The sequence below is a fragment of the Anopheles gambiae genome, chromosome 2 (genome assembly GCF_943734735.2).
Source record: "Anopheles gambiae chromosome 2, idAnoGambNW_F1_1, whole genome shotgun sequence".
NCBI classification, from domain to species: Eukaryota; Metazoa; Arthropoda; class Insecta; order Diptera; family Culicidae; genus Anopheles; species Anopheles gambiae.
This window is the reverse complement of record NC_064601.1, coordinates 92,689,971-92,705,905: the sequence shown is the minus strand read 5'-3', so window position 1 is coordinate 92,705,905 and position 15,935 is coordinate 92,689,971. Positions and strand designations below refer to the sequence as shown.

Here is a 15,935-nt window from a genome sequence, read left to right as displayed (position 1 = left end):
TGTTGTCGCGACTCGCGTAGCCTTTTTTGTAGGAGCGAAGAGAAAGAAAAGCGAACTTTGTCTTATATGCATTTTAATGATGGTTTATTTCGCGTACACACTCCTACTATTAACTTTTATTAAGACTGCCCCGCAGATTGCTACCATGCCCTCGCTTTGCCCTGCGTAGCGTCCGTCAGGATCCACGTGTTGTGGTCATGCTTTTTCATCGACATCTGCTTGTGGCGCGGATGCGTTTTACAAATCACGTACAGCCGCTCCTGCCGCATCACGAAGTAGCAGTCCTTGCAACGTCGCTTTAGCCGGCCCTTCACCTTGAACCCGCTCACCAGGTTGAGCAGTGGCGGTAGCGGTGTCAGTAGCAGCTGGCCCGGGTTGACCAACGCTTCCCGGGAGCATTGGTTGGTGAGTGGGGAAGGCTTGGCCGGTTGCGTTAATGAGTGGAAGTGTGAAGTCGGCCCGAGCCGTGCCACCAGCTCGCTGGAACGGGCGAACGACACTGTGGTGGCGGTGCATGCGGACCGTAACCGGGTAAACATCGCTCCCCACATGGTGTGCGGTGTTGGTTTTTGTGTTCCTGAAGAATGTATTAAAATGAGGCTGGGTTTTTAAAGGGATATAAAGGTATTTTGCAGGAATTTACCTGTTTTCGCTGCACACGATGTAAACAAAACAGTATTGCGTTATGTCACTGACCGGTCACAGTGGAATACATCCATCAGTATGATGTTTTATTCAACTAATATAAAATGCTGTTTAATACGTTCCAGGGCTAGAACAAATCTATAATAAAAAAGAAAAAAAAACCCTTTACAAGCTCAAAATTAAAATTAAAACTTGCAGTGCATTTTTTATGCGTTAATTCACGACTGCTCACGCTGCATGTCCCGCTCGCGCCTTTAGTGCGGTTTGACATTTTGAACAAACGGCGCGAGTATGTCACATTCGCGAAACATATTCCGGCAACAACAACGAACCGTGTGAAGGCGCAACTTCGCGTCACTGTTCCGCATTGTGTTTTGGCGAAGCTGCCGCTACTACAGCCAATACAGTAGTATATGGCACAATAGAAGTGTTTATTTGGTTGTAGAATAGTTGCGTTTCGCGTACTGTAGCCTGCTCGCAAAATGGTGTCCGATTCCGAATCGTCCGATGACGACTGCAGGTAAGCGGGGGCATCCGGTCAGGAAGATACACGAAGCCCGAAGCAAAAACTGCAAGCGTAAACAAAATTTTGGCTTCGCTTCGGTCTCTGTCTGTCTCGTTTCAGCGAACCGTACGAGTGGTTCCTGCATCGACTGTACCACAAAGACCACAAGATCGTACCGATACGGGAGACGCCAAAGATAATAGGCCGCGGCAAAGATGCGAACTGCCAGTTTAAACCGGGCAAATACTTCCTGGTGTCGCGAAACCACTGCATGGTGCAGATCGTCGATGGGAAGCCTACCATCACCGATTGCCATGTAAGTAGTGCAAAGTCGCGTGGGAAGCTTGGGAGAAGGGGCGCTCAACGTTGCTGCTTCTGGGTCTAAATTGCTTTTCGCTTTTTTGCCTCTTCTTCTAATTCTCCGGTAGTCCCGACGAGGTACGTTTGTAAACGGCGACCGTATCGACAAGTTCCAGCCGGGACGCATCGAGCTTAAGGAGGGCGATCTGGTGGGCATCGCGCACAAGAACGAAGAAATTCAGCAGTATTTCAAATTCCACGACGAGGTGCTCAGGTACCGGGTGTGCCGTACGATCGGCAAGGACGAGGCAGTGGTCATATCCGACGACGAGCAAGAGGAAGAGGTCGATGTAAAGTGTGCCATATTGCCCGAGCCCGACCTGGACATCCCGTCCACGGCGTCTTCCAGCCAGTCGGAGGCGAGCCAATCCGACACGGAGCCGGTAGAGAATGGCTCGGAGCGGTCAGCGTCACCGCAGCCGGGTCCGTCCGGTTTGCAGCTGTCCGCGGTCGTTTCGATACCGGAAGAGCTGATGCGAAAATCGAGCTTTGAAAGGCAGTACGACGATATGATGCTATGTGCCAGCAAGCTCAACCCGGACGGGTACGAATCCGACACCGAGCCGGAGCCGTGCGTCGTGCAGCCGGTTGCCTACGACACGAGCGATGTGATCGTGCTGTCGGACGACGACGAGTACATCGATGTGCAGTACTCGCAGATGGTGATCGAGGAGGTGCAGCAGGAGCTGGAGGACGACGTCGAGCTGGTGGAGCTGCCCGACCTGGGCGAGGAGGAGGAAGATACAAGCCTGTGGGCGCTGAAGCTGAAGCCGGACGTGGACGCTACGCGGCGGTACAAAAAACGAGCCAAAGAAGCGAAGGAAGAGAAGGAAGCCTCGAAGAGGGAAAGGCCCGATGCTTTCGAAAAGCAAAACCACCACCACCACCACCACAAAAAGCATAGATCTAGCAGTAGCCGTTCGTCGGAGGAGGAAAACGTTGCCGTTCAACGGGAAGACGCGGGCAAGGAAAGCTCTCTCAAGGTGGTGCTGAAGCGCAACAGTACCGATGCGAAGTGTGACGTCATTGAGACGAAAACGGTGGACGCAAAGAAACCGTCCCGACACACGACCGAAAGCAGCAAGGATTCGAAAAGGGACGCTGGGGATGCGAAGAAACTGCACCGGCATACGACCGAACCAATTGCTTCCACGTCTTCGCCGGCGGTTGAACCTATCCCGTCTACGTCGAAACATTCGAAAGAACGCACCCCATCGTCTTCCCGCCACACGACCAATGGTCCTTCAACGTCTGCCGCCCGGCACACGCATGAGCCAACTCCTTCCACGTCGTCCAAACACACAAAAGAACCGACTCCTTCGACGTCCCGGCACACGAACGGTCCTGTAGCTTCAACGTCTCGCCATACGGCTGAGCCTACGCCTTCCACGTCGCGACAGTCTTACGAATCTGCCACTCCATCAACCTCAAAACACCGAGATTCGGTGACGGAGCCGGAAAGGAACCGACCGGCGCTCGATGACAAGGTGAAAAAGCCGCTACAGCAGAAGCAGCCGGAAGAAGAGCCAAATAGGTTAAAGAACCGACGGCATTCGGTCGCTAACTGGACCGAGATCGGCCCTCACAGGCCTAGCGGCACGATCGAGATAGCGATGCCGGAAAAGCCAAAGCCACCGTCGAAGGAGGTTGCGGCGGGTCCCCTTTGGATGCAGCAGGCCGCCAAACCGGCAGTCGCAGGGGAAAACAGCTCAAGCAATGCCTCCGCCGCACCGGAAGAATCAACGGCAGCGAGCGCACCCAAGTCCAACTTGAAACGCCGCGGTTCGGTTTCCTCGGTGGGGGAAGTGCAGGCCATGATACAAAAGAAGCTGAAACGACGATACAGTGGTAAGTGGTGCGCAACACCATAGACGATCCGCAAAGCTTATCCGTTTTGTATTTTTGTCTCTCTCCCCAAACAGTGTCCGATCGTAATGTGTTCGATTTTCAACCAGTCAAAGTGTCCAAAGATCAAAAGGAGCAGCGCAAATCGAGGCTGATGCAGATCAACGAGAAAAAGAAGCAGCAGGAAAGGCAGGGTCCGGTGATGCTGTTCGAGCCGCAACCGCTCGGCCGCAAGACGGGCACGACCAAGCCGAAGGTAAAGTTTACGCCCAACAATCGCGGCTCGTTTCTTACCGCGCCCGTACCGCTGCCGTCGACGTCACGGGCACCCTCCACTTCGCGTCCGGCGGCGACCGACGAGAGTATTGTCTGCACACAGTCGACCACGCTGGAGCAGCTGCCGACTGCGAACGGCGTAGAGGAGGAAGTGATCGATATGCGGCCGAAAAAGCTTACATTCCAGAGTGTGGCACGCGTCAGCAATGTGGATCGGCCGGTGCCGAGTGGTAGCGGTTTGAACAAGCAACCGTTGGCAACGTCCTCCAATCGGCCTACCAATATGGAACCACCGCCGCCAGTAACGCTTGCGAAACCGCAACACCCGAGTACGTCCGGTGGTATCAGCAATAGCAGTAGTAACAGCCATAGTAGCAGCACAACGACCACCACTTCCACCTCATCCTCCAACTCAGCTAGCTCTTCACATACAGCTACAACTTCTGCTACCACGGCTGCTCCTACCGCCAGCACTTCCCAGAGGGTTCTACCACCACAGGTAAAGATTCGCAAGAAGCAACCGCTGCAGGGTATACTAAAATCGTATGATAAGCCAAACGGCGAAAATCCAGCGCCCAAAAAGAGCGTTACAATAAGGCTGGAACTCAACAAGACACGGTACATTGAGAATTGTTTAGATAAGTCAGAAAGCCCACCGCCGGAAAAGGAGCTGCCGGAGCCGAAACTGCCCCAGAAAGAGATCCAGGAGCAGATCCTCTGGCAGGAGCTCGATCTGCTGGCGGAGGTGCTCGAGTGGCCCACCAAGTGGCTGCAGCAGCAGGAGTCGGAACTGCTCGCGAACGGACCGTTCGCGTCGGAGGGCAAGCTGCTGCCCAAGTTGGATAACTACGATTCGTACGAATCGTTCCGCAACTTCCATTTGCCGTTTCTGAAGCGTGAACTTTGGCAGGAGATCTATACCTGCGCGAAGGTGGCCAAATCCTTTCTGACCCTGCACGACGTGACGGTGGGCAAGGCGGAGCACGTGGAGCTGTGCAAACTCTTCTGCAAAGGTAAGACAGTGGGGGTATAGGGGAGGGGCGGGGGATTGTTGCTGTTGTACTTAACCTACTTAATTCCCTTTCCAATTCCCCCCTTCCTTCAACACAGTACGTATCAACACGCATGGCAAGGACTTCTTTCCGCTGTTTGACTTTGGCATCGTGGAGTACCATTCGCTGCTCGGCCATAGAACCAGCCTGTTCGTGTCGGTGCGCGCCCAAAACAAGGACGACAGCGTGCCGCTGCGGGACAGTAACGGCGTGCAGCAGCAGCCGGGCATAGCGTTCGTGCTCACGCTGTACGCGGCGGGCCGGGAGCTGGAGGGGCTGCGCTCGGGGCGCAACTTCGTGTACCGGCCGCTGGCCCGGGTGCACCTGTACATGCGCCGCTGCAACGCGATCTCGCTGCTGGAACATTCGCCCCTGCTGCCGAACATTATCTGCCCGGACACTAACAGGGCGAAGCTGGAGGAGATTGGCAGGCGGCTGCTGCAGCAGCCGGAAATGCGCACGAACGTGGCGCGCCACATGGAGGCGGGCGCGCTGAACCCGGGCCAGATGGAGATCGTGTCGTCGGTGCTGGACGAGTGCCAGTGCTGGGAGGAGCCGACGATTTCGCTCATCCAGGGCCCGCCCGGCACGGGGAAGTCGCGCGTGATCGGGAACCTCGTGCTGGAGCTTATGCGCCTCGGGCACAAGAGCAAGGAGCGAATGCGGGTGCTTGTGTGCGCTTCCTCCAATACGGCGGTGGATGTGATTGTGAAGAATCTGATGAAGCTGCAACAGCGCAAAGGTAAGCGGTGGGGAATATCTACTTATGGGTTTTTTTACAATATTCTCGTTTTTTTCTTGTCCAGCTGCAAACGAGCGGTTCAAGCTGGTACGCACGGGCACTAGAAGCAAGGTCGACCAGGAGTGCGCCCCGGTGTTTATAGACAAGCTGGTTCAGGAGGAAGTGAATCGGCAAAATCGGGTGCCAGATGCAAGGAAAAACGATGGCTCGCTCCAGAACATAGAGCGGGAGGTAAGTGAGAGGCTGCTCATATTTAGGATGAAACAAAATGGACAGAGTTGCTGATCCTCCTCATCCCCCCCCCCCTCCGCTTGTAGCGCAATGTGTTGGCAAACCGAATCAAGATGGCACAGGCCGAGCTGTCGTCCGGCCGGTCCGTCAACATGGAGATGTTGAAGGTGATGAAGCGGAAGCTGCACAGCTTGGAGGAGGTGCTGAATCCGGGCGGCACGTCGTCCGCTTCCGCCACCACCGACGGGCGCAAGAAGCAGGAAATCAAGGCCCGCATCTGCATCCTGCAGGGGGCCGACATCGTGTGCACCACGCTCGGCAGCTGCTCGACGCTGGCATCGTACTGCACCAACCTCCGGTTTAGCGTGTGCATCATCGACGAAGCGACCCAGTGCACGGAGCTGTGCTCGCTGCTCCCGCTGCAGTACCACCTGTCGAAGATGGTGCTGGTCGGGGACATCAATCAGCTGCCGGCGACCGTACTCGACCAGCAGTGCATCGATGCCGGCTTCCGGGCGTCGCTGTTCTCGCGCCTCTACCAATCGTACGCGGGCGCGGGCGGCCAGCCCCCGGAGGATGGGCTGAAGATGCTGAAAACGCAGTACCGGATGCATCCGAAGATTTGCCACTGGCCGAACCGGTACTTCTACGGCGGGCAGCTAAAGAATGCCACCTGCACCGAGGCGATGCGCAAGACGATCCCGCTCAAGCCGTACATGGTGATCAGTCTAAGCTACGACCAGGAGCTGACGCAGGCACAGTACGAAATCTACAACAAGGACGAGATACTGTTCGTGGTCGAGCTGATGAAGCAGGTGGTGCGGTGCTGCGACAAGCACGCGTCCTTCGCGATCATCACGCCGTACGCGCGGCACAAGGAGGAGATGATCCAGAGCCTGCGCAGCACGCAGCTGAAGCGGGTGGAGGTGCACTCGATCGACTCGGTGCAAGGGAAGGAGTTTGACGTGGTCATCATCTCGCTGGCCCGGTCGAACGGGGCCGGCTTTCTCAACAACCCGGAGCGTATCAATGTGGCCCTGACGCGTGCGCGCCAGTGTCTCGTGCTGTGCGGTAACTTTGCCAGTTTGAAGGTGTGTGTGTGTGTGTGTGTGTGTGTATGGGTGAGTGTACACTATTGCAAAGATTTCTAATATTGTTTTCTCCCTTTTTTATATCACAGCATAAAACGGTTTGGTCATCGTTGCTGGAGGATGCCGAAAAACGAAAGGTGTACTACCATCTTGAGGAGCACGACGCGCAAGTGGACGGGCAGCAGATGGTGAAAAACATCATGGAGCGGTTGCGCATGACTTAAGTTTAAGCGGCAATGAGTTTTACTTTTGCATTTTGCGGAAAAGTCGACATTAAGCATACAAAGGAACATTTTCCTGGTTTAAAAATCTCTTTAATCCTGTTTTAATCATCATACAGCACGGATCATACTCCTGTCTATAATTACTTCATGTTGTTTTAGTTAAAAAAAAACAAAAAAGGGGGGTTAATATTGTTTACAGCGCAAGCATAGCAGCAGTGCCTTGGGAAGATCTTTTTTTATGTTAACGTTGAAATGCACGGGATAGGTAGCTTTAGCAAACAATGTGAAGGAACACTCAGGGCCATGGCGGATACTCTCTTTTTCCCCCTTCTGACTTTCGCCTTGCAGTAGCAAGGATCTATGTAAGTACGCCGGTGGAGAACTATGGTTCCTTTATTTATTTTACCTATCCCGGAGCGGAGAGGCTGGAGAGCAGGTGCAAAAAAAGCACACACACACAGACAAAACGGCAATGCGTGTATAGAGGACGATGAGGAGGCGGATGCTAGGGGGCGGAAGCGGCGGTTGTAAATACGAAGCCTCAGGAAGCCGAGGAATGAATGATGGAATAAAGCAAAAAAAAGGCTACTCAACTCAACAACCCTTTTCCCGTGCGGCGAGTTGCTGGCGAGATCCGAAATGCGAGGCGGAAACAAGCGGGAGGACAGTGTGTACAGCAAAAAAAAAGAAAAAGGTCCACACATACATGCACACTCGCACACAATAGCGGTGGAAAACACCTGCAGCGTAGGAAAATCGTACGCTTATCAAACGCTCTCTTGCCAGGACACCGTTGCGGAGCACACTTCGTGTCGAAGAGAGAAGAGAAACACCCGAACGAATGACGAGCAGGAGAGAGCGAGAGCGCGCGCTCGTTCAACCGCGCGGCTTCGGCGAGAGAGCGTGCCCGACCGACCGATCGCGTTGCAATGGAAAAGCGCGGATGAGAGAGCGCGCGCTTGGGAAAACCCATTCTCAACAACCCCCTCCCGAGAGCCCGCGTTCGGGGAAAAAAGAGCGTGGAAAATGCGGTGTGTACGGTAGGACCGTTTGCTACCAGCAGCGGCCTGTTCAGTCGAGAATTCGTTGTCGTTCGTGACGGGAAGGTACTCAGCAAGTGCGTGCGTGAGTACGACGGCAGTGTGTGTGTGTGTGTCGGTGTGGCCCGGCTGACCACTACTGTGTGGGCACTTGCGGGTGGCACTCTTACACTTCTTTTTCTTCTGTTTTGTGTGTCTAATTGTTCGCGTCTGCATCTCTGACTGTGTCCTCCGCTTTGTGGGGAACCCTTTGCTTTTTACGAGGGGGAAAACCTGCCGCACCCTCAACCGCACACGCTCAACAACACGTACAACACTACGGCTCGGCGGTGGTGCCAGCGGTGCGGGGTGTGCCCCGATACGGGAATTCAGTGCTGACACAAAGCGAAAAGTAATATGGTGCATTAGTATCGACTGTCCGGGCTTGACTTGAATTGAACAACACCCCATGTCCGATAAGCGAAAGGAGGGTGTGTGCGAAACGTATCGCAAAATGTGTGATACACACGCACACACAAAAACACGCACGCCTGCTTTGGTGGATTAGGTGGATTGTGTGGATCATAGCAGGCGTTAGGAAGGAACCTGTTTTAAAAAGCAGCACACCGCACACCAGCCAAAGCCATTTAATCGTAGTCGGGGGGCCATTGTGTTCGCATCACAGTCGCTACCTGTTTCAATCCTTCACTCTCTGCGTGTGTGTGCGTGTGTGTGCGTGCTCTAACTCTCGACTGCTCGGCTGCTTGTAGCGGCCATGGTGAACCAGTGAAACAAAACCGTCGCCACCATTAAAATTTGATTCCGTTGGTTACGGATCCAGGTTCACGCTGTTGCATCTAATGTGTGCGTGCGTGTGTGTGTGCGTTGCTTCGGTACAACGGTATGAAAAGTGCGCATAAACGTGTAAAGATGATCGGCAAGTGTGTGTGTGTGTGTGTGTGAGTGCAAGAATCGTAGGTCCCTTTGTGTCACAGTTTTGCTTTCGGGACCTCCGCCCTTTGGTCGCTGCTGAACGGAGTGATCCCATAGGATGAAGATAAGTGTGTGCGGGGCGAACAGTGGAAGTCGAAAAATGGGACCCTGGTCCTGCTGATACATATGAGAAAAGGTACAAATTTGTAAAGGTGGGTAAAGGATCTGCAAGGTGGTAGTGTGCGTTCGGTTTGGTATGGAGCTAATGCAGCGGAACTTGGGAACAAAGTTTAATCGAGCGATTCATAGCGCTTTTTATGTGGAAGTATCATTTTCACAGCGTGAGAGATGCAGGTGTATGTTACAAAGTGTTCCTGTTGAGCAGGATTCTTCCTAACGTTGATCCCCCATTGCCCCAAGCAACCTTTTGTACACCAGCCTGCTAGATCATGCTGCAAACGTTCTCCAACTGCTCCAATACTGGTCTCTACCTTTTTCATTTAATTTTTATCATAATTTACTAATTTAAGCATTTACTTGATCAAGTTTTGAAAATTTTCCTCCTCATAGCGGAAAGGCTGGAAAGAAAAGCGCCCGCGAGATTCTCCTCTGGGTGTAGAAGAGAATCGCAGAGTGTGTGGTGTAAGGAAAAAAACGTGTTCAGAATCCTGAGAGCCAAAGAGAGCGTAGCAGGCAGAGCGAATGAGATAAGGAATCACTGAGAGAGATAGAGGTAGAGGGAGAGGGAGAGAAGGAGAAGGAGAGAGAAAGAAAAAGGTAAAAAACTGTGCCTGTGTGTGTACGTGTGTGCGTGTGTGTGTGAGCTGGGAAAAATAGGAAATATTAATGAGCCTTTCCCGGCGGTGCTGGTTGCGCCTGTGTGTTGGTGTACAATTATTGTACCAAAAAAACAAAAAAGAAGGATTTCCAGGCTCATACACCTTCGTAATACCATGCTTTCTTTGCGTGGCACGGACTTTACTGGGGGGGGATACTTCAGCTAGTTTGAACTTCAACTTCCATCTTCAAACTTCACAGTCCATCGGAACGCTTTCCCAGGGATTGAAGTTGTCGGGTTAGATTGTGAATGAATTAATTGACTGTGACTCACACTTTTCCTCAGTGACTTGTATCACGAGGAAGAGTGTAGTACCACCTATCATGAGCTCTCAGTCGGAGGAAACGATGTGATCCCGCGACCTTATCTTCACCACCACCGTCTGTGGTACCACTTCATTGCAGTATTGGTCGAGAAAAAGGGGATGAAATTGCTCCCGCTCCTCGCCCCTATCGTTTGCACAAAGACCCCAAACCCTGTGCGCCATCAAACGATTACGCTGGATGTGAAGATTTGGATGTGCCTGGAATGGTGGGAAAATTTATCTGCACTCATCAATCTCTTTGCTCATGATTAATATCCGCGGCTAGAGCTAGCTTCGCTTGTCTTCCCCCACTGCCACCCCATCATAAGTGGTGTTCCCGGTGGTGGGGTCCCGACGACCATGGATTGGTTTCATGTGCAGAGCAGGATAACACACGCTGTTGTGGTATCAAACATTTCCTGGGTAAAGGATAACGTGTGTTAGCGTAGTGGTGCTGTTGGCTTGGATGAGGAAAGATACCACCGGAGGCGATAAGAGCAACGATCATGCTCACGTCGGATGAAATTAGATTAGAGACACGCATTAGAGGGTGTAGAAGCGATCCGGACAGCAACCATTTGCTTCCAAAAGTGGATCCTGACCGCTTAGTGCGAGGCATTTGGGTGAGCTAGATTGAAGAAATAGACAAAACTGGTACCTGTTTTGAATTAGCTTCCAACTAGAATTTGAGTTCCAAACATCAAGACGTTTTTTCAAACTAGAATTTGAAACCGATTTTTCTTACCGGTAGTAACAATAATTCAAAGTTCAGTTCCTGCTACGGGTCAGTATTGAACTCGCGGCGTGTGGTGTGCCTTTACCTGTGTAAACCCGTGCCTTTACCTGTGGCTCTATGTGTCTGCTCCCGTTACTGTGTGCTTATTCGAGACCAGTTTAGTCCAGGTGCTTGTCAATGATACAGGTTGACACATTTATTGTGTGCCAAACGAGTGAACGACTAAAACTGAACTGACAAAACGATATTTTGGAATAATCGAAAAAAAAGAATATTTAAGAATTTTGACACATGGCACTTTAAAAAAAAAAGGTTGAGGCAGGATTACGGCAACTGTGGCACTTGGTGATCCGCACTCGCTTTTCTATTGCATTGTGTGGGTGGGTAAATTGCCCACCCAAATTTGTCACCCACTTCGCTGCCCGCCCCGTAGCGTGCTGAAGCCCTTTTCCAATTTATCGTCCTTTGTCAATAAGCCTTTCTTCGTGATCCTGGCCTGACCAGTACTCCAAACGCGGGGAGGGGGCCTATGCAAATCGAAATCCCCTTCCCCCTACTTAACCGGTCCTTCCCACCTGGTGGTCGGCGTCCATTAGCGCACTGACACTCTGTGGCTGAATGTGGCTGAACCTGAACTGTTCGGGCAGTCCCACTTGTCCCGATGCCTTGTGCCATCAGCGTGTGACGTCAAACGCGACGGGGAGTGTGCTCACAAACACGAAAGTAGTGTATAGTTGAGTCCGAGCAATAAAGAATGAAAAAAAAAAAAACGGAACCCCCGTTGGGGATATGTACTCCACGGCTCACAGAAGGGTGCAGTACCTTGGCTTGTTTGACCAGCAGCATGCGCCGAACCCTAAATTCCTTGTACCTTGTGTACTTCCTGGAAGCAGGAGCTCCTCCCCATCAGCTCTGCCTTTGCGACACCCCGGCCTTGGGCCGCGCTGTCTGGGCCGCTTCCCGGGCGGTTTTGTCGTTGTGCAAGGCAAAGAGAGAGCCACAGCATAAGACGAAAATTAAAAAAAAAAACACACACACACACACACAACTCTTAAGGCGGCCGTCGCCGCCTCACTGCATTGTCGTCGTCAGTGTAAAGCATGTCAGCATGACGCGTACTACCGAGCTGCTCTGCTCGAGCACGGTGTGCTCTTCTAAAGGTGGGAGCTAGCAGAGGGGGGGGGGGATGCTGCCGCCGGTGATGCTCAAGCAAAAACAGCTAAGCAAACAGGGCAAGAAAGCGTTGCGGACAGGAGCGGGTTTGGGGAAAGCGCCTGTATAAATATCGACCTGGAGCTGGGCTATATTTTTCATTCTTCGGTCAACTGTGTGCACACGAAGGGAAATCTCCAGTTTGTCCCCACAAAAAAAAGAGCTGCATTCTTTGTGCCAACCGGTCGATTGTGCCAAAATAAAAATTAAAAGCACATCCCCTCGGTGCAAACCGTATCCAAAAACGCTCGCAGCCTGCTCGAGCGGAGCAACGGCGCGGCGCGCTCCTTGCGTCGAAGGGTTTTGTTTTCCGAAGGAGACAGCGGTTTCCTTTCGTCAACCGGCAGGGCAGGGGGAGAGGGAGAGAGACACATCTCTTTAGAACCCTCCAAAACACACATACACACATACACACACGTGCAGTATTGCATGCAGCTTTATTGTTTTCCCCCTCAAATTCGAACTGCTGCCTGATTGCTGCCGCGAAACCTGCCTGCGTGGCGACCTACTTTGCATATATCTCGGGCGGGTGCGGGGTTGTGGGCTTTTTTTTGCATAAGAAGAAGGGGGAATACAATAATTTACATATCGTCAGATTTGGGGCTGGCCCCGTTGTTAAACCTTTGCCAAAGTTGCGCTCGTTGCAAAGTGCAATTGTTTGGCAGGGTATGATGCGTCTCGCATTTGGGACCGCGCGCCGATGCTTCAGCCGGACGTCGTAGCTTTTTACAGTGCACTCTCTCTCACACTGTCTCTCGTCGCATCACACCTCTCAACTCTTGCTGGAGCAAGATATGTTTCTCGATATGGTAAAAGTTGGCAACTGTCTTGCTAAATCGGTCGGATTGTCGGAGTGCACACCAATCGGGAGCAGCGACCGTGTGCAAAAAAGACGGATTTTTTGTTTGTTGAGGATCTACTATTTACGAACGTACGCACGCACCAATTCATTTTTGCCTTTTTGGGGAATATTGCTTTGTTGTGGTTTATTGAGTTTAAAATGTCTGTGCAATAGTATACGATAGCGAAGCATTTTTTGTGTTTGGTTTTCCGGAAGAATTATCTTTTTTTTTCTTGTTACGTTCATCCCCGAAGGAGCACCCAAACCGTCCGCATGGCCGCAATTCATTCGATCGAAAGTTTACTGCTGATGGCAATAAACTTAATTTTATTTGTGCCCAGCGGTCGGCACCGGCTCCCCGTGCCCGCCAGGGACACCATCGTAAAATAATATTTATGAATTATATTGGTTTTATGACGTTTTACAATGTCTTGAAATAAATTTGTGCTTTATCGCTCCTCTTTTTTCTGTGAGTGTGCGTTTTTGTTTTTTGCTGTTGCTGGTCGGTATCATGAGATGAACTTACAAACGGAAGCATTAGTGATGATGTTGCTGTTTTATCAAGAGCAAAGAGCTAAGGAAGATTGCACACTCTTGATCACTTGGTTATTGGTTAACAAGATAATATCGATATTTTTCAACAACAAAAAAGTCCAATCCAAACTTCACTCCAGTACCAGGCAAGGCAAATGAAACGTGCAACAATAAAAGCACCGTTTTGCACGGTGTGTTGCACGATACGCGCTTTTTCATACGCAAAGTAATTTTACTGCTCCATTCAGCCACACTGCCATCAGGAAAAGAGAGAGAGAGAGAGAGAGAGAGAGAGCGAGAGAGAGAGAGAGAGAGAGAGAGAGAGAGAGAGAAAGAGCACGGATACAACATAATGATCATTTTCCGTGTTTTCCATCCTCTCTTCATTGTGTGTGCACAGTGGGTAACAGTTGGCAAGAAAAGTAACAAGCCCGCACACAGCACCCCCATGCTCCAACAACCAAAAAAAGACTCCCGTGTCCGGCGAGAAGTTGTGCGTGTAACGTGCGGGCAGCGTAACGCTGTTCGCCGTTTTATTTGCTCTCGCTCGGGAGTGGGTTTTCCCCCGCGTTGGCTTTTCCTTTGGGGTTTCGTGGCGTTTAGTACGCGATCGAAACTCGTTTATGATAACGCCCGTAGTAAGAACATTGTCTTGCGGCAGCAGCAGCAGCAGCTATAAAACAAGGAATTCAGCCGGGAATTGAAGAAAAGTTAAAGTGAGACAGTGCAAAGAACGGAGAGATGTTTGTGAGAGAAAGATAAGAAGCAGTCGATTCGTTTGGAAACGAGACGCTTTCACTCATTTCGCCTAGGATCAATTAAAAGTTGCCTTTTAAATTGATGCGAATGAAGCGAAGAAAGCGACATTTGCATTTGCCGATTTCAAGGCGATCCTCTTCGATTGTGAAAAAAGCGGTGTAGTTTCTACTTTGAAAGAACTACAGATCCATCTTCAAGCCTCCACGAACACGAACACGAAGTGTGAAAATTATTCATTACCCACAGCGCGGTGACGTGTATTTACGTCAGAGATCGACAACGAACGTGCGTGTCCGTAGGCTCGTTAAATCCACCCCGGGTTACCCGTTTGAGTATCGAACTTTTCGTAAGCAATCGATAGTAAAAGTGGAAAAACAATGGGGCCCTTCACGATTCTAGTCAGTTTTTTTTGTATGGAGTTTGACAGTTGGAGGCTGAAATCATGTAAACACGCCATACAAAACCACACACAGAACTAGCCTGCAATTTTCAGTCTAGATTATTCTAGCCTCAAAGCTAGAATTAGATTCGAGTACCTGCTCGAAAAAATGGCAAAACAAGGCGATGTTTACATTTATTCCAAGGTGCATTAAAGAGAACTGGTGATGGAATCCAGAATCAAAGTGTATGTAGTCCAGGTGGTCTCATAGCAGGTTTTTTTACAACCTAATTTAAATATCACTTTTTGACAGGATGGTTGAAAACTTTTGTTCAAACAAGCTTTCTGGAGGCTTGGCGAATACACAAAACACTCTTAAAATCTTCATGCAGAAACAGAAGCGATAAAAATCAGCCTGCTAAATTCAAACACCTTGGGATAAGCCCACCTGTATGTTATACCCATTTAGATAGCTGCTCGAAAACTGCTATACAATGCAAACAGCTGACAGGCTGAAATTTCAGCCTACGAACTTAAAACGGAAAGGGCCCCAATGACAGAAAACCGATCAATGGTGCGGATCCAATGGTATCTAGGTGGCTCGCCGTTCAACTCGACAAACACAGAACAACCTGCCATTTTCCAAACGCACACGTCCTTTTCCAATAAACGCACCGAAATGAACTCCTTGGAATGATTGTAAAAGACCCCAACAAAAAAAAAAAGCAGCGGAAAGCTAAAGGTGTGTAGAGTGTGTAATGTATCCCTATGGCATGTGAAAGATCATGTTGATGAAAAAAAGCACCCCAACCCACCCGTCGATAGCATAGCATGACTGGTTAAAGCGGCGAGAGTCAAATTCAAGAAGCGCTTGGAGTTAAGAAAACCCTACCCCGAAAAGAAAAAGCACAAAGAAAGGAGGGAAGAAAAGGCAAAAAAGCACCAGCTACGAAAGCTATTTACCACGCGGTGTCGTCTACCATCGTGAGGGCTAAAAATGCACCCCCAATTCCCACGCAACCAGAACGCCGCAAAAGGCGACCGGGGGGGCGTGTGTCGTAAATATCGAATTTTCTCATTTTCCACCAATCAATCGCACACACGCTCACACGAGGTCGCGAGTGCGTGTGTGTATGTGTTGTGGAATTGGTAGAGGGAACGTTATAATACCCCCGTCTGAAGGAAACTCATCGGCAATGAACCATTCGCCCCGTAAATGGTGTGTGTGTCTGTGTTCTTTCTTTCTTTCGGCGTAGCTTTAGCAAAAGAGGGGGTAAGTTTTCCACTATCGAAGCCATTTTGAATGCGATCTTTCGGTTTCGTATCGAGGACCGCGCTGGAACGGTCCGGATCTGGCTGTTGGGGCCTGCTGGTCCGGATGGGAGCGAATGGTAATAAAGAGAAAAAAA

General features: G+C 50.8%; 3 protein-coding genes across 16 annotated transcripts in view; 2 read left to right on the top strand and 1 right to left on the bottom strand.

Annotated features, from left to right (window-relative positions):
• Positions 1-56: 56 nt before the first annotated feature.
• LOC1276594 (large ribosomal subunit protein bL36m) lies at positions 57-799 on the bottom strand. The gene is made up of 2 exons (XM_315957.5): positions 644-799; positions 57-577 (listed from the first exon to the last, which is right to left on the bottom strand). The coding sequence occupies exon 2, from the start codon at positions 549-551 to the stop codon at positions 141-143; it is 411 nt and encodes a 136-aa protein (XP_315957.4). The 5' UTR covers positions 552-577; positions 644-799; the 3' UTR covers positions 57-140.
• A 123-nt stretch (positions 800-922) lies between these two features.
• Positions 923-7,569, top strand: LOC1276593 (uncharacterized). The gene is made up of 8 exons (XM_315956.5): positions 923-1,165; positions 1,271-1,466; positions 1,579-3,358; positions 3,433-4,644; positions 4,742-5,425; positions 5,490-5,656; positions 5,743-6,747; positions 6,837-7,569. The coding sequence occupies exons 1-8, from the start codon at positions 1,128-1,130 to the stop codon at positions 6,969-6,971; spliced, it is 5,217 nt and encodes a 1,738-aa protein (XP_315956.5). The 5' UTR covers positions 923-1,127; the 3' UTR covers positions 6,972-7,569.
• Positions 7,570-7,996: 427 nt separating this feature from the next.
• Positions 7,997-15,935, top strand: part of LOC1276592 (potassium voltage-gated channel protein Shab) — a 98,293-nt gene continuing 90,354 nt past the window's right edge. For 7 of the 14 annotated variants that reach the window (XM_061652689.1, XM_061652692.1, XM_061652690.1 and 4 more), the window contains exon 1: positions 7,998-8,096. The gene's annotated coding sequence lies outside the window, so the exon portion shown is untranslated. Of the gene's footprint in view, positions 8,101-8,151; positions 9,136-15,935 lie in introns of those variants that run through there. The other 7 variants (XM_061652683.1, XM_061652693.1, XM_061652681.1 and 4 more) reach the window with 7 other exon arrangements.

What these genes read in the sequence shown, in the direction of transcription:
- LOC1276594 (XM_315957.5), bottom strand. Translation starts at nt 551, where the DNA reads ATGTGGGGAGCGATGTTTACCCGGTTACGGTCCGCATGCACCGCCACC.
- LOC1276593 (XM_315956.5), top strand. Translation starts at nt 1,128, where the DNA reads ATGGTGTCCGATTCCGAATCGTCCGATGACGACTGCAG. An exon ending in GCTGAAACGACGATACAGTG is followed by an intron (nt 3,359 to 3,432) that starts GTAAGTGGTGCG and finishes CTCCCCAAACAG; the next exon opens with TGTCCGATCGTAATGTGTTC. An exon ending in TCCAGAACATAGAGCGGGAG is followed by an intron (nt 5,657 to 5,742) that starts GTAAGTGAGAGG and finishes CTCCGCTTGTAG; the next exon opens with CGCAATGTGTTGGCAAACCG.